This window comes from Sphaerodactylus townsendi, linkage group LG10, assembly GCF_021028975.2.
Source record: "Sphaerodactylus townsendi isolate TG3544 linkage group LG10, MPM_Stown_v2.3, whole genome shotgun sequence".
Classification (NCBI taxonomy): Eukaryota; Metazoa; Chordata; class Lepidosauria; order Squamata; family Sphaerodactylidae; genus Sphaerodactylus; species Sphaerodactylus townsendi.
This window is the reverse complement of record NC_059434.1, coordinates 43759774-43775195: the sequence shown is the minus strand read 5'-3', so window position 1 is coordinate 43775195 and position 15422 is coordinate 43759774. Positions and strand designations below refer to the sequence as shown.

General features: G+C 41.0%; 1 protein-coding gene across 6 annotated transcripts in view; it reads left to right on the top strand.

Annotated features, from left to right (window-relative positions):
* Positions 1–15422, top strand: part of GRIA2 (glutamate ionotropic receptor AMPA type subunit 2) — a 91082-nt gene that overhangs the window by 52094 nt on the left and 23566 nt on the right. For all 6 annotated transcript variants that reach the window (XR_007245610.1, XM_048509381.1, XM_048509378.1 and 3 more), the window contains exons 4-6: positions 4570–4766; positions 8708–8761; positions 9262–9423. Coding sequence is in view for 5 of the 6 variants with exons in the window: in XM_048509381.1 (XP_048365338.1) it covers positions 4570–4766; positions 8708–8761; positions 9262–9423 (413 nt within the window). In the remaining variant the exon portion in view is untranslated. The remainder of the gene's footprint in view (positions 1–4569; positions 4767–8707; positions 8762–9261; positions 9424–15422) is intronic.

Genomic DNA, 15422 nt, shown 5'->3' with positions numbered 1-15422 from the left:
ATGATGTTTGATTTAATTTTGCAGCACAAAAACCATCTGAAAGCAGCATTTCCATGCAGGCATAATCTAATGTGACATTTTTGTACATTCAATAATAGGCCAGTTTCAAATGTTTGTCAGTGAAGTACCTGAAATGGAATGGATTTGTGTGTGTGTGTGTGTGTGTGTGTGTGTGTATGTGTGTCATTAAGTCTGAATTATGGTTCATAAGCTTTTCAAGGCATGAGATATTCAGAGATGGTGTGCCATTGTGTGCCTCCATGTGGGCTGAGAAAGTTTGGAGAGAACAGTAGGGTTCATGTGGGGGAGTTGGGAATCAAATGCAGTTCTCCAGAATCAAAAGCCAAGGGCATGCTGGATTCATGGACAATGGACTCCACCCAGACACTGGGTTTTAATTCACTAAGACTGTTGCTGCTGTAGGGAATGCAAATGTGAATCACTCCCTGGATTGAAAAATCCCACCCGCATTACAATGCAGTCAATCACACCTTTGCATAGCAAGTTCTACCCAAACACTTACTGACTGTTTCCCCACCCTGGGTCATGGACAGCATATACCCCACTGAACTTTCCCTTCTAACTGGACACAGTGTATAACAGACTTCTCTCTGTGATACACCTCTGAAGATGCCAGCCACAGATGCAGGCAAAACGTTAGGAACAAGATCTACCAGAGCATGGCCACACAGCCTGGAAAATCCACAACAACCAATTGAATACTTGTTTGCATTTGTATTCCTTTTATAGCTGCTGTCTTTGTAATTTCTTTGTTTTTATCATTGACTGTTTGACTTTTTACATCATTTCTATGTATCACTTTCATATTGCTGGTCTATGACCATAATTAAAGTTTAAAGCTGTCTACATCAGGGGTCTCCAAACTATGCCCCTCCAGATCTTCATGGACTATGATTCCCATTGGCCCCTGTCACCACAGCCAATTGGCAGAGATGATGGGAATCTTAGTCCATGAACCTCTGGAGGGCCTTAGATTGGAGGGCCCTGGTCTACATATTGTACATAAAGGAAGACAATGGTCAACTGCTAGCATTTTTCCCCACTCATTTCCAACTCTAAGACTCCTTCCTCATGGACCAATGAACATATAAAACCTGTATTGAGGGGGAACTTCGCACAGATCCCGTTCCTAATGTGTGCCCACTCCGTATTCCCCCCCCCCCAGGTTTTCGAAGAATCACACTATCTGCGATTCTTTCATTTGAATGTAGATTGCAGTCGCAGTCATGTGAACGACTGCCCAGGGAAACGTGTTACTTGGCTGCGCTTCCCTTTTTGAGTCCCTTTTTCTCTGCTGTGTAGCTAAGGAGGGGCAGAGGGACAGAAGCATGGCTGTGGAGGTCCATGCCTGCCAGGCTTTGTAGCTATGCAGCAGAGAGAGGTGAGTGGGGAAAAAAGCGCCTCCGTGCGAAGGCGCATGCCCTGGCCAATACACTCGCTAACTCTGCTTAGGTCTGCAATGTAAGTTACTTGTATTGTGACTTTAAACAGCTTCACAGTCCTAAAAAAACTGTTTTTTTTAAAGAACAGTGGGAATTCTCAGACTTCTGTACCAGCTTTAAGGTTTTTCCAGTTCCAGGCAAAGTTCACTGTGTGAGAGCACACAGCACTTTGACTGTCTTCTTTATGTGCCTTCAGCAAGCATAGCTTTTTATATTCTTTCTGCTATTAATTTTCTGCTGTTATCTGCTGTTTTTATTATGTACTGCTTCATTGCTTTATTCTGCTTAATTAATTTTACTGTTCATTCATACTATGATTTTATGGCATTTTAATTATGTTGAAGGCTGCCTTGGAAAAATATTTTGGAAAGCATAAATGAGAAATAAAGAAGCAGAAGACACGTTTCTTCCTATAATTTCAATCTTTAACTGTTGGGGGTAGCAATCAGGTCTTTTTAAGGATAAGTATAATTTTACAGGTTTCAATATTCAGACACCTTCTACCCCCAAATTAAACATCAGTATCTAGACTTCCCCTGCCCCAAATAAAAAATCATCCCTCTAATATTTTACAAAGTTGCCTCAGTTCAGTAATTTTCTTCAACAAGATTTCTGTTATCACCAGATCATATCAGAATAGGCATTTGAAGTTCTAGTGTGTTTTCCTTCCGTCTATATGAGTGACTGTAAAAAAAATTAATTTTTTATTGGTATATTTGGACCGGAATCTTACAAACATATTGCATACTTTACATTTTATCCAAAATTATACCTTTACTCCCCTTTTCCCCCTCCCTCCCCTGGGGATTTTCTTTCTTTATTTCTTAAGGAAGCAGCAGTAAGTTCATCCTTTGTAGCCTCTTTTCCCATCTTTCTTCTTTGACTCCAATTTCTCTCATCCAATCTGTAAATTCAGTCCATATCTTTATCATTTCGATTTGTCTTTCTTGCCATAATTGGTTTTGAGACATTATTTCAAAAATTTCTAACTGTACTTGTTCCCACACATATTGTATTGTCCATATCTTCTTATCTTTCCATCCCAGCGCAATAACTGAATGAACAGCTCTTATCATTATTTCATACAGTAATCTTTTTGTTCTATTCTACCATTTTCCCATATACCCATAAACAATAATTCTTTATTTACTGCTATCTTAGAGTGTATGTAAAATTAATACAGTAAAAAGGACTTTTGATATTCTGCACTCCTCACTTCTTTAAATGGCTAGACATTCCAGAGGCAGAATTATGTGGGTTGGGTCCCTTTGAAGGAGAGCTCACTGGAAACTTACAACAGTTAATATTTGCTTTATGTATAAAGATGCAGATAGAGCCCAGGTGGAGGCGAAGAGGTACTACTACAGGGCAGCAAATCTGCTACCATACACCTGATGCCAAAAGCTCCTGAACCTCAGAGTGCTTCAGTCAACTTACAGGAGAGTTTGCTGCTTCTGTTTCTGCCACTTCTCTGTGGATTTTTCTGCACAACACAAATAAATTGTCCTGAGGATGGGGGAAAAAGGCATTTGGGGGAAGAACTGCCCACAGTTTTTCCCTTAACTTGACTTCACGACAGTTTATTTCTGCTCAACCCAGGTTTTTCAGAAAATGTTAAATTAGCAATTCTGCTCCTCCAAGACAGGGTCAAGTCATTTTCTCTTGACTGTGCAGAACAAGAAACATTTTATTTTTCCCACCCGAGTTTAATAGTTTCACTTTTGGTTTCTCCACAGCTCATGCCCACCATTTTCTTCCCTCTTCAGGAGGTTCCATTCTGTTGCCATTTGCAATAACTTCCCAAGGAGCTTCCTCTGCTTGCAGCTTGCCTGCTCATCTTTTCAGTGTATAAAGTTATTAATAAGGTTAGTTTTTTCTGGAGATCTCACACACATGTTGTTTTTTCCTCTTTTTTATTTTAAAGGAGATATCTTCAAAGCTATGATGTCACAATATGAGAGTCACAGCCAGTTCTCACATTGTGATATCGAAGTTTCAAAGATATCTCATTTAAAACAAAAAATAAAAAATGTGTGCACAAAATCACCAGGAAAAACTAACGTTATTAACAAACTTTATGCACTGTAAGGACATACAGATGAGCTGCAAGCAGAGGAAGTTCCCTGAGTACGTTCTTCAAATGGCAGCAACCCGGAGCTTCCTGAAGAGGGCAGAAAATGGTGGGCGCGAACTGCAGAGAAACCAAAAGTGAGAGCCGTAAACCGGGAGGTGGGAAAAATAAAATCCTTTCCCTGCCAACGGTTTATTTGTCCAAATTATATGAACAAAAAAAGCCAAAATGAATTTTTGTAAAGTGTCTGCAGGACATTTAATTTGTTCTGTGCAGAAAGAGCCTCTCTCTCCACATGCCTTGTACCTTCTACCGTTAACTGGAATAGGCTACCTCCTTCAAGTTACCCCCACTGTTTGAACAAAATTATCACTTTTAGTTATAAGCCTAGCTCAAGCCCCTTATATTTGTATCCTGCCTTTCTACCCTTACAAAGGTTTCCAAGGCAGCTAACAATTTAAATCATACATGATAAAATTACAAGGTCATTAAAATTACATTATAAGGTCAACCCCCGCCAATATATATTATTTAAAACATTTTAGTGTTAAAAAACAGAGTTAAAACACATTCCAAACAGTTAAAATACATATCAATCATTAAAATATTGGTTAGTGTGACAAACCTCTCTTTTTCTGACTGAAGGAATGCTCACAACCTCTAAATATTTTTAGAATCCTTAAGATTTTTAGGATTTTTTAAGGATACATGGGAGCAATATAATAGGGAAGAGGAGACAGAAGGGGCTGTAACCCCTTCATTTCCTGCACTGAAGCCAACAGTATGAATGGGATTGCAAAGCAAGGCACATTACCACCACCATCAATTGCTTTTTCAACTTTTCTTGGCTGATAATTTACTCACTAATGAGTTATAGAGTTATTGTAGAAATAAATTAACCTTCTGCAGTGACTTAAGAAATAGGAACATTGGGCAGATGTGTTATAATTAGAACTGTTTTTAATTCTAGTTAAACAAACAAACAAATGTGTCCACCTAGGTTTGAGTCTGCATTGTTTGTTTCTGTCTTGCCAGGTTTATCAACGTTACAAGCCGTGCTGGATACTGCTGCTGAAAAGAAGTGGCAAGTGACCGCTATAAATGTGGGCAACATTAACAATGACAAAAAAGATGAAACGTACCGCTCATTGTTTCAAGATCTGGAGGTAAAAAAGGAACGGCGAGTCATTCTCGACTGTGAGCGGGACAAAGTCAATGACATTGTAGACCAGGTTTGTTCACTCCTATTTGTCTAGCAATGTACATATATGTGTAAAAGATGACCTCATGCCCTGGTGATTTAGCAGCAGGTGTTTGGACCCACATTGGCCATCAATTATATTGTATTTTGCATTCTTTGGCAATGATGAGATGCTCTGGTATTACAGACAACTGAAACAGAAACTCAATCAAATGAAACCCTATTTCTGTTCACTACAAAGAAATATGCTTTATGTGAGTTGGATTAACTATGGCTTGTATATAAAACCCCACTTGTTAGGGGATGGACACACTTTATAAGTTATTTGGGAAAGTATATATCACCTGTATTATCCAGCCTGTGTTCTACAACACCAAATATAATAAGCATGCTTTTATGAGACAGGAAAGAATATCGATGCATCATGACCAGTATCTATTTTGTAGTAGCTGTGGATAGCCCTATCCTCCATGAACATGTCCACTCCCCACTTAAAGCCTTCCAAGTTGGCAGCCACCACCACATTATGAAGCAGCATTCCACAATTTAACTATGTGTCATATGAGGAAATTGGTAATTTTGTCTGTTTTGAATCTCTTGTCAGCTTTAATATATGACCTCATGTTCTAGTATTATGAGCCTGTCTTCTCTGTCCACACGATACTTAATTATACAGACCTCTATGATGCCTCCCCTTAGTCACCTTTTTTCTAAGATAAACAATTCTAAGTGTTTTAACTGCTCCTCATAGGGCAGTTGCTCTAGCTCCGTGAACATTTTGGTTGCGTTTTCTGTACATCTTCAAGCTTTGCAGTAACATTTATTAGGTGTGGTGACCAGAACTGTATATTGTATTCAACATGTGGTGTTAACATAGATTTGTTTAAAGGCAAGCAAGCACTGAGTACTGAAATTTCACCCCTCAATTATGCCCTCCCCCAATTGAGGTGGGACAGGAAGTGGGTGAGTGAGCAGTAGGGCGAGAAGCGAGTGAGCAGGCAGGGCAGGTGGGTGACCAGGTGGCGAGTGAGTAGGCTGGTAGGTGAGCAAGCAGAGCAGGCAGACCAGTGAGCAACAGAGTGGGGCAGGCAGGCAGCAAGCAGAGGGTGGGTGAGGGTGCAGGAGGAGATGGGGCACAGCAGCGAGCTGGGCTGCAGCAGTCTGCCACAGATTTCAGTGGCAGGGCCAAAAACACGCCTTTGACCCAGCCTGCCCATCACCCACACCCCATTCAGGCTTCTGCAGCCCAATACAGTTGCTCCTGGGGGTGGGGGGGTGGCAGGATATGTGACACTTCAAAGTGATGCCTGGGGTGACCTCTATCTCCCTCCCTCCACTTTGCTTCATGGGGCAGTGGGAGATGGGCCCTACCCTTTTTGGCTTCTTATTTAAGCTTTTTCCCCTCCCACTGTTGGGTTTCTGAACTATTCACTCAGTTCCCTCTATAACCTTCGGACTACTATCTCCAGTACTTGATGACCTCCTGGCCACCTGCATACTGTCTCCTTCCCCCACATGACTCAATTTAAAGCCCTCCTCTCCTGATCAGGTCTGTTAATTTGCTAGCAAAAATATTTCTACTTACAGCCATGAGGTACAACCCATCTTCTTTCTGTCTTTATTTCTTAAAGCTGAAGACCATTACTTTTGGTACTTCAGCAGATGAAGATCTATAAGGGACACTAATGTGTACTTCTGTATACTTCTGATTATCAGATAAGATTAGAGTGCTGAAAACCCTAGTTAAATGCAGAGACCCTGGATTGTACTTGATCAATAATATATTAAAACACTTGCCTGATCTATACTATCTAGTTAAACTGAAGCACTTCGAGAGTGGGTCATTTCGGTCAATTGACACCAACTTGCAAAAATCCAAGTGCTTCAGGCTGAGTTTGTTCATGATTATAGTATTCTTTCTGGAAGTATTTTCTTATTCTGGTATCCTTTCTTGAAGAGGTTAGAAGTGGACTACCATATGAACGATGCTAGAAGGTTTTTCAATCAGAATTTTAAAGTTTTCAAGAACAGTTTTTAAAAAAGATAGAGAATACCTGGGCTTTGTATATGTGTCATTAGTAAATTTTGTAGTGTAAGAACACAAGACTGTGGTCAGTCAGATATACAAATCCTTAAGATAATGGCTATGATCCTCAGGTCTGGACTTTCACATGTATCGATGTTACCCAGGGAGCAAGAGAGTGATTGCTTACAAAGTTACATCTGATTTGGAGCAAGATAGTGATTGCTTTCAAAGATACAGCTGATTTGGATGCTCACACTAATAGTTGCTGTTGGGAAAGAGAATTTATGTATTTTCTCATTGCAGAATGTTTTGAAAGAACCTGACTATGACCTTTGTGCACTTACGGTTTTTTGGCCTGGCTGTGTGTTTTGCAGTGGGGTCTCCCCCATGTTACCTCATCTGTCCCACAATTTCCCCCAAGCCTAGCCATCAAATTGATGGCCCCCTGAAGATGATTCTTCTGCATACATATGGATGTTTGACTCTTGTTTCTTAATTAAAAATAAATAACAGCTGTCCATTCAATTTATCACTCCTGAAATAGACTGAAAGTGCTTAAATTAAAGTGGGGGCTATCAGTCCCCTGGAAATGCTGGTGGAACTGTTCAGAGAGAAAGGCAGGGAGGAGCAGAAAAGCTGAAGGAAGCAAAATGCATACTGTTCTGCTGCTTTCTCCCTGAACAGGCAGGAAAAATAATAGCATTTCTAATATTTTGTTTGGTGTCAGGAGGTTAGACATGGAGAAGCTTTCCTCTCCCATGATACTACAACTCAGGGTCATCCAGTGAAGCTGAAGGGTAGGAAATTCAGAACCAACAAAAGGAAATACTTCTTCACGCAACACATTGTTAAAACATGGAACTCATTGCTACAGGATGTGATGATGGATGCCAACATGGAAGGCTTTAAAAGAAGACAAATTCTTGGAGGACTGGGATATCCATCCAATACCAGAAGCGCTATGCTTCTTTATAACAGTTTGCTAGGGAGAATGGGTGGAAGGATGCTATTGCAATCATACTGCTTGTGGTTTTCCGAGAGGCTGCTGGTTGGTCACTCTGGACATGGCCCACCCACCCTAGTGGAGGGAGAGGGAGGGAGGAAGGGGAGAGAGGGGGAGGGGAGCCATGCAAGGGAAGGGGAGGAAGGGAGTGAGGGGTGGCAATGCAAGAGAGGGGAGGGAGGGGTACTACTAAACTTGATAGTATGATCCAGCATAGGCATTTTGATGTTTTTATGCAATCTAAAAAGATAAAGTTCAGCCAGTCCAACTTGTCCAAACCCCATAAGGAACTGTTTCTATATAAGTAGCTTTCCACATGAAATGAGCTCATGTGATTCCTCACTCCATCATCTACCTTGCCACAAATCCAACGTATGTGTTACTGTTTGGCTCTCTCTCAAAGATTCTTAGGATTACAGTAGTAAGTCAAACAAACTTTGACTTTTTCATCCCAAATCCTTCTCATCCAGGTAGACCTTTAGCTGCGAGGCCCTTCTCCTATCTATCATAAGGAGGAAGCAAACAGCAAGGCCTTATCAAATGGTGTGAACTGGCAAGAGCACCAACTAAAGACAACAGTTGCCTTCCTCTCAATAATGCCGAAATCTTCATGTTTTTGGAAATGCTACTTAACCATATTGAGCATAATATAGTGGGAGTATCTACACAAAGCTCAGGAAGTAACATGAGTCCATGAGATCAGAGAAGTGTATTGAAATAATGGTTTGAATTGAGAAGGGTATGCCAAATAGCTTGTGGCTGAGTATTGTCACTAGTAAAATTTTATGGACATCACAAATTAACATCTACCTTTTTACTGTGCAATGAATTCATTCACTGATTAATTCACTTTTTGAACTTTTACAGTTCTTTAACTGATTAACCATACATTACTTGTAAGTGTCTCTTTTCCCAATCAAATGAATTATATTTTCTGTTGCAGGTTATTACAATTGGTAAACATGTGAAAGGATACCACTACATTATAGCAAACTTGGTAAGTGTCTTAATGCTAGAACCTCTTTCTCACTGTGTGGGTTCCAGTTTATCTACATTTTCAAAGCCATGAGGGGCAGATTGCAACAAGAAACCGAAAGGCTGACTTCCAAGAGTGAGGTTAGACTAATGAGACTAGATAACTCTATACTGAAGGAGAAAAGCAGAGGAAAGCGGGGAAAGAAAAATGGAAAAGAAAGCAAAGCTGGGGCTATAAGAAAGACAAATTAAAGCAAATTCAAATTCAAAAACCTTTAATGGCATAAAACCGAGATAGCACTAATGTACAAAATAGATTAAAACTGAATGACTGAAATCTAATAAGGACAAATTAATAAAACTTTGTATTAAAAATTCTGTCTTGCCTGCATCAGGCTATGAAAGTCTTTGTTTTATATTTCAAGATCACAATGTATGTTAGCATAGCTTGCTCTCTTGTCTTATTAAGAAGTAACAGAAAAGTTGAATAACCATCAATTCTCAAATGTTCTCCATACACAGGGATTTACAGATGGAGATCTGTCAAAAATACAGTTTGGAGGAGCCAATGTATCAGGGTTTCAGATAGTGGACTATGATGATCCCCTGGTGTCCAAATTTATACAGCGCTGGTCAACCCTGGAAGAAAAAGAATACCCAGGAGCACACACCAGTACAATCAAGGTACACTGTATTATGCGTACACTATGAAAAGAGAAACGGGGGGAACTGATTATAGCAAAATTAGTGATGAATACCGTAGTTCCTTAAAGGTTAATAAATATATTGTATGGCTGAAGCTTCTTGGTGCTACAGCATGAATTGTTACACTCATTTGATAGGTGTATGAGAGAACAGAGAAAAATACTGTGATCAGTAGGGCCAGAAGTCAATGAAATGCAAGAGTAGCAGTAGTTCATATTTTATGCGGAGTACCAAAGTATACATGATACAAAAAACCAGTTGGTTTGATCCCATGGGTCCAGTTCAATGACATCTGCTAATAACTATGAGAACCATCTGCTAATGACTGTGAGAGCCAGCATGGGTTAGTGAATAAGAGCCACTCTAATCCACTGAACCAGGTTTGATTTCCCATTCCTCCACAAGATGTCTGATGTGTGAACTTGGGCTCGTTACAGTTTTTTCAGGACTCTCTCAGGGCCACCTACCTCACAAGATGTCTGTTGTGGGGAGAGGAAGGAAAGATGATTGGAAGCCACTTTGGGATGTCTTAACGGTAGAAAAATCAGCTCTTCTTCCTCTACCTTCCTGTGGCCCAAAGAGCCCTTCTGCAAAAGCAAGAAGCTTTCCACTAGAGAAAGATAATTGTGTCAGCATAAGGCTACTTGAGGTGGTGGAAGAAATGGCGGTGCCGCTGGGATCCAGTGCAGAGACTCACCCACAATAAGAGTGACTAACAATACTATATTGGAACCCAATCCTGAGAACCTGCAGTGATGGTGGCCAGCTGAGTGAGTGACAAACACAGGCACAGCCAACCACTGCCAGAAGATATGGCAACTGCCCCCCCATGCAGCATCAGAGGAAAAGACCTACATCAATACAACCTCAACAAAGGCATATGACCTTAGTGTCCACCCCCCAAAAGCTCACACAGAAGGGTGCTCATGTGGCAGGCAGGATTTGCACTGGTCCTCCTGGCAAGGATCTGACAGGCAGCAGAAGTTCTGCACATGCAACCATCTCTGCTCCAAGTCACACATACTCCTTCCCCCAAAAAAGGGAAAAAGGAAAAAAGAGTGATGTGAGGCTTGAACTCACAACTCCCACACACAAGACCAGCAACCTAACCACCTGCCCGAGAAGGCAGATGCAAAGGAGGCATGCCATCAGACATTAAGTACCTTACTGCAGCCTGATATCACCATCAACTGTATAGTGCTGGACAGAGAACAATGCAAAGATAGACATGGTTTGGTGAAAAGGTATTGCTGCTGTTTCTTTGTCACAGTTGTGTTGGCAATATCAGCAAGGAACCAGATTCATTTGGGGGGCAGAGAATTTGGGGGGCAGTGTGCATTTTCTTCAGCTTGGGATTCCCTTAAGGGATTTTGGGGTGAGTGCTTGGGAACATGTTCAGCTTGAGGGCTGTTCAGACAGCCTCACTCTGAGTGGCAGAGGAGACCACATAGAGGCTGGTGTCCAAGAGGAATCCATCAACCTGCCATCTTGCATGTTCACCCCCTTGCCCAGCAGGTGGGCTTCTGTGGGGCAAATTGATAAGTTGGCTGGCAGGGGATTGTCTGACAGCTGGATCTGTGGCTCCATCTGATGCCAATGCTCTGACAGCTGCTGTAACCAACAAAGTTGTGACCAGTTTTATTCCAACAAGGTCATCTGTCTCTTACTTTGGGATTTGGGGGTTTCATGGTAGATACTGCCCTTCCCATTTCCTGCTACTCCCTTAAACACTGGGCTTGAAAATCATTGTACAAGTGCAATCTAAATCAGTAAAGTCAATGGGTTTAGAAGGGTGTAATTTTGTTTAGGACTGCAAGTGTGCATTCTGGCACAAGGCAGTTCAAGCTCTGCCATTGATTCCCACAACACAACAGCTTGCTTCCTTTCTAGTATTTATTGCTACATTCTTTCCCTTCCTTTGCCGGCTTACTGAAGCCTTGAAATCTTTGAATGTTAGACACAGAGTAATGTGTATTTGTGATATTGGTAATGCAGTTTTATATACAGTTATGAAGATGTTCTTGAAATATAGTGCAGATGGTGTTTTGCTGTTTGATATGATTTCAGTTGTCAGAGGCCATTTCCGCACAGCCAAAATACAGTGCCCTAGGGCTGGGAAAAACACGGTCCCTGGGGGTGCTGTTCACAAAGGATGTGTTGGTGCATTCCAGCAGCGCCATCCTTGCCCCCCCCCCAAGCGGTGTAAAGACGCCAATTTCAAACCTCACTTGAGGAGTGAGGTTTTTGGAATACACCGGCTTCCACCCGTTGCTGAGCAAATGGCAGCGGGTGAAAGCCGGCGTATTCCCTGCGCCGCTCCTAAACGGCTTCTTACCTTCTCCTGACTTCTGTCGCTATGAGGAGACCAGGAGACACACCTCCTGGCCTCCATCGCTGCAGCCGTCGCTCTGGCCATGGGGGCATATCCCCTGGCCTCCTCAGAGCCGCATGGAGCCAGGAAGGAAAGGTAAGAAGCCGATTTGGGAGGCTGCTGGCTGGGCTGTGCAGAACCTGTTCCGCCCAGCTGCTTTGCAGCATAATAGGGAGCCGATAGATCGTGTGAATGACCCTAGGGCTTGCATCGGCATGAATCATGCCCCTCAAATCTGGCTGTGCGGAAGCAGCCAGAGTTTTTAATACTTTGGAATAAGGTAGATTTCTGGATGTTACACAGCTTCATCTTAGGCTTATACCCAGAGTTTCACATTTTAATTCTGTGGCCTGCAAACTATGAAGAAAAGAGTATTCACCCAACTCCCTTCCCCTTAAACTTTTCCAAAAGTTTAGAATCACTTTACAGCATTTGAAGTGAATCCTTCTGAAGAACTGGGTATTGGAATTCTTCTCCCACATGCAATGTAAAATTCTCCTCCTGACATGAGAATGGTCCTTATCTGATGCAAACTTTCACATAGTCAGTTCCCTTAGTTCCCACTTTGTCCAGAAGATGAACTAGCTCTGTTATTAGAACATAAGCTTGTAATTCTTCTCTCCCTAGTAGATAAGGACTGGATTACCTGTTAATGTATAGGAAAAACACCACCATAGGTGACATTTTGTGATTACAATACACTGAATTCCTAATCTTCATTGATGGACTAGCACTGGACTATTTTTTGGAGATTAACAACTGTTGGACAGGAAGAATTTATATGGTTTAAGAGTATCATTGTATTATAAGTAAGACATGTGGTGATGAATACTTGCGTATATATGTATGTATGTATGTATGTATGTATGTATGTATGTATGTATGTATGTATGTATGTATGTATGTATGTATGTAAACTTGCACATTTGCATTAGCATCAATAGCATAATCTAATATAAGATGGTTGGGTGTAACGCGAAGTTGTTTCTAGTATTGTCATATGTTGCGCCCCTCTTTTTGCTTGTTAATATTATGAAACAGTGTCAGTGTATCTAGCTGTAAGCGCAAGAGTCAAGGTAATGTGAGAGTTGAGTCTAATTTGGAGAGCATGGCTGACAAGTGGAGACTTATGGAAAAATTTGTGAGCCATTAAGATAAAGATTTGCAATTCATTTACTTATCAATAAATTGTTGTTTCATTTGAGGAATTTTTACATAGCTAAACAGTAATTACGGCAAAGACAGATGTTCAGAGCAGTTTATGCTAATTTAAAAGTGGTTTTGTTACAAAGTGCATGGTTGTTTCTATTTCCTTCGGCTATCTGAAGTCTTTATTTATTCAATATTACATTTATGTTAATGATTAGAGCCTTCTTTAGTCAAAAGATCCTAGCAAGAATTCCAAGGTTGCGTGCTTTCTTCATAGGAGATATTCTGTTTGGTTACAGTTTAAAAACACTTCAGGATCTGTGACATACATATTGAAATATATATGAAATTTTCTGTTGAAAGACAGTGTGAAGAAAGAAAGATGGATGGATTCAAATCCTGTCCATCTCTTATCCAAGTCTCCTAGCTTCTTGTAGCAACACAGGTGACACCAAAGTAGACCACCTGTTCCTGCAAAATAGGGAAGAATGGAAAACTCCAAAGCCGTGCCGAAAGAGGACAAAATATATAGATGAACCAAGAGAGGCTTACTTGGCTAATTGCGTTCCTCAAGCATTCTTGCCCACTAGGCTCTCTGCTGACTCTCTGAAGTTGCATACAGAGAAGAAAAATAAATCGGGGCTGACAGGGAGGTAAAGCCTAGGAAGTGAGTAGATCTTTTCCACTTAATGGATGGTCATCCAGATGCTGCCCCAGTTGCATTGGCCAGTTATCTAGAGGCCTTGATGAAATGGATGAAAGAGAGCTGGTTAAAATTTAATCCTGCAAAAATGTAGGTTCTGTGGCTGATCCGAAAGGGGCAATTGGGAGCGAGGGGGGGGGGGGGTTGCCAGCTGCCTTCTCTTAACAGGGTGCAGCTACTTGCTGAACCATCCATCAAGAGTCTTGGCACGTATTTGGACACCTTAACAATGAAGGTCCAGGTGAATAATGTCACATGTGCGGCATTTTTCCACTTTAGCCAAGAAAGACAGCTGGCCCCTTACCTGTCCCTTGTGTCACCAATGCTGTGCTAGTGGCATAAATTTTTATTTATTTATATTCATTAAAATATGTGTCATTGTTCCATTGTTCCCAAGGCAAATTCTAGTAGACATCCACTGAAAACATTCCAAATATGAAAAATTATAACAAAATTTGACCAATTTAGATGAAGGACTCCACCCATTTCTTGTTCACTGAATGGAATCACAGTACTTCATGATTATCAGAGAAGTTTAAAAAACCAGACACATTATTTCTCAATAAGTTGGCACTTGGTCTCTTCCATGCAGAATCAGGAATGATCCCAAAGTTCTATGATTTAGGCCATCTTGCAATCATTGCATCCTTTCCATTCCTCCATCCACAAGTATGCTCATTCTTGCAGGTGTTAAGAGGAAAATCTGTGGGGGCTAAAGCTAGGATAAAATGCTTCAAAATCTTCTCAGGCAGTTTGCAAATGAAAGAAAAGGTCAGTGCCTGGGAAATTCTCAAGTCAGGCACTTTGTAATGATAATACTTTGGCCCTGTTCATTAATCAATGTGTCCTGGATCCCTTGCAAAGCAGCATGGGAATTTTCTACATAACAATTAAATATTATAGTAACGCATTGAACCTTGGCTAAGGTTTGCAGGAATGAAACAGTTTATTTATTTATTTTTAAACCTTGCTGTTAAGTAATTAATGCTTACTAGGAGGATGTCCTATAAAACATTTGGTATTTGCCTCAAGGCAGCAGTTACTTCAGACCACATATAAATGATTACTGTAACAGCAGGAAAAATTGCCTATCTCTGTGGTGTGCTCCAACATAATTTAGTTATTGACTAGTCTCTGAGCAAGGAAGCTAAATCATTCCAATGACAAATTTAATTTGGCAAACTTTGATCCAAGTATGGTCCGTGAATGTATGATGAAAAAGGAGGGGCAATAATGTGCATAAATGCTTGGCACTTTCATCCAGTACTCCAGTTGCATTATAGCATATTTTTGATCATTTTACTGGCGAGGAAGAGAATCTGCACGAAGTAGGCAATATGTCATTCTAGGTGGGAATTGTTAAATCAATGGTGATCGAACAAAGAAAGTGTACTAGAAGTCAAACCTAAACCAATGGAGATTAGGTTGCTTTTAGGAAAGTTACAAGTAACGGACTGACTCGGGATACCTTAAAGAACTGGATACCAAGTGGAATTCAACAAGAACCATGAAACTTCCCTGCCTGCCTACTCCATCTGCAGCCCACAGTATCTTCAGAACTCTGTGACTAGGAATCAGAAGATCTTCAGAAACAGGACTGTATGTCGGGAGGGCCAGCAGTGGGACTACAGAACTGATTAAAGTCACCTTGCACATCCCATGTTGGTGCAAGTCCACTACTGCTGATAGAAATCCAGGCCTAATATTTACTGGACCATATTCTTTTGTGGGCTGCACCCCACTTCATCAGATGCA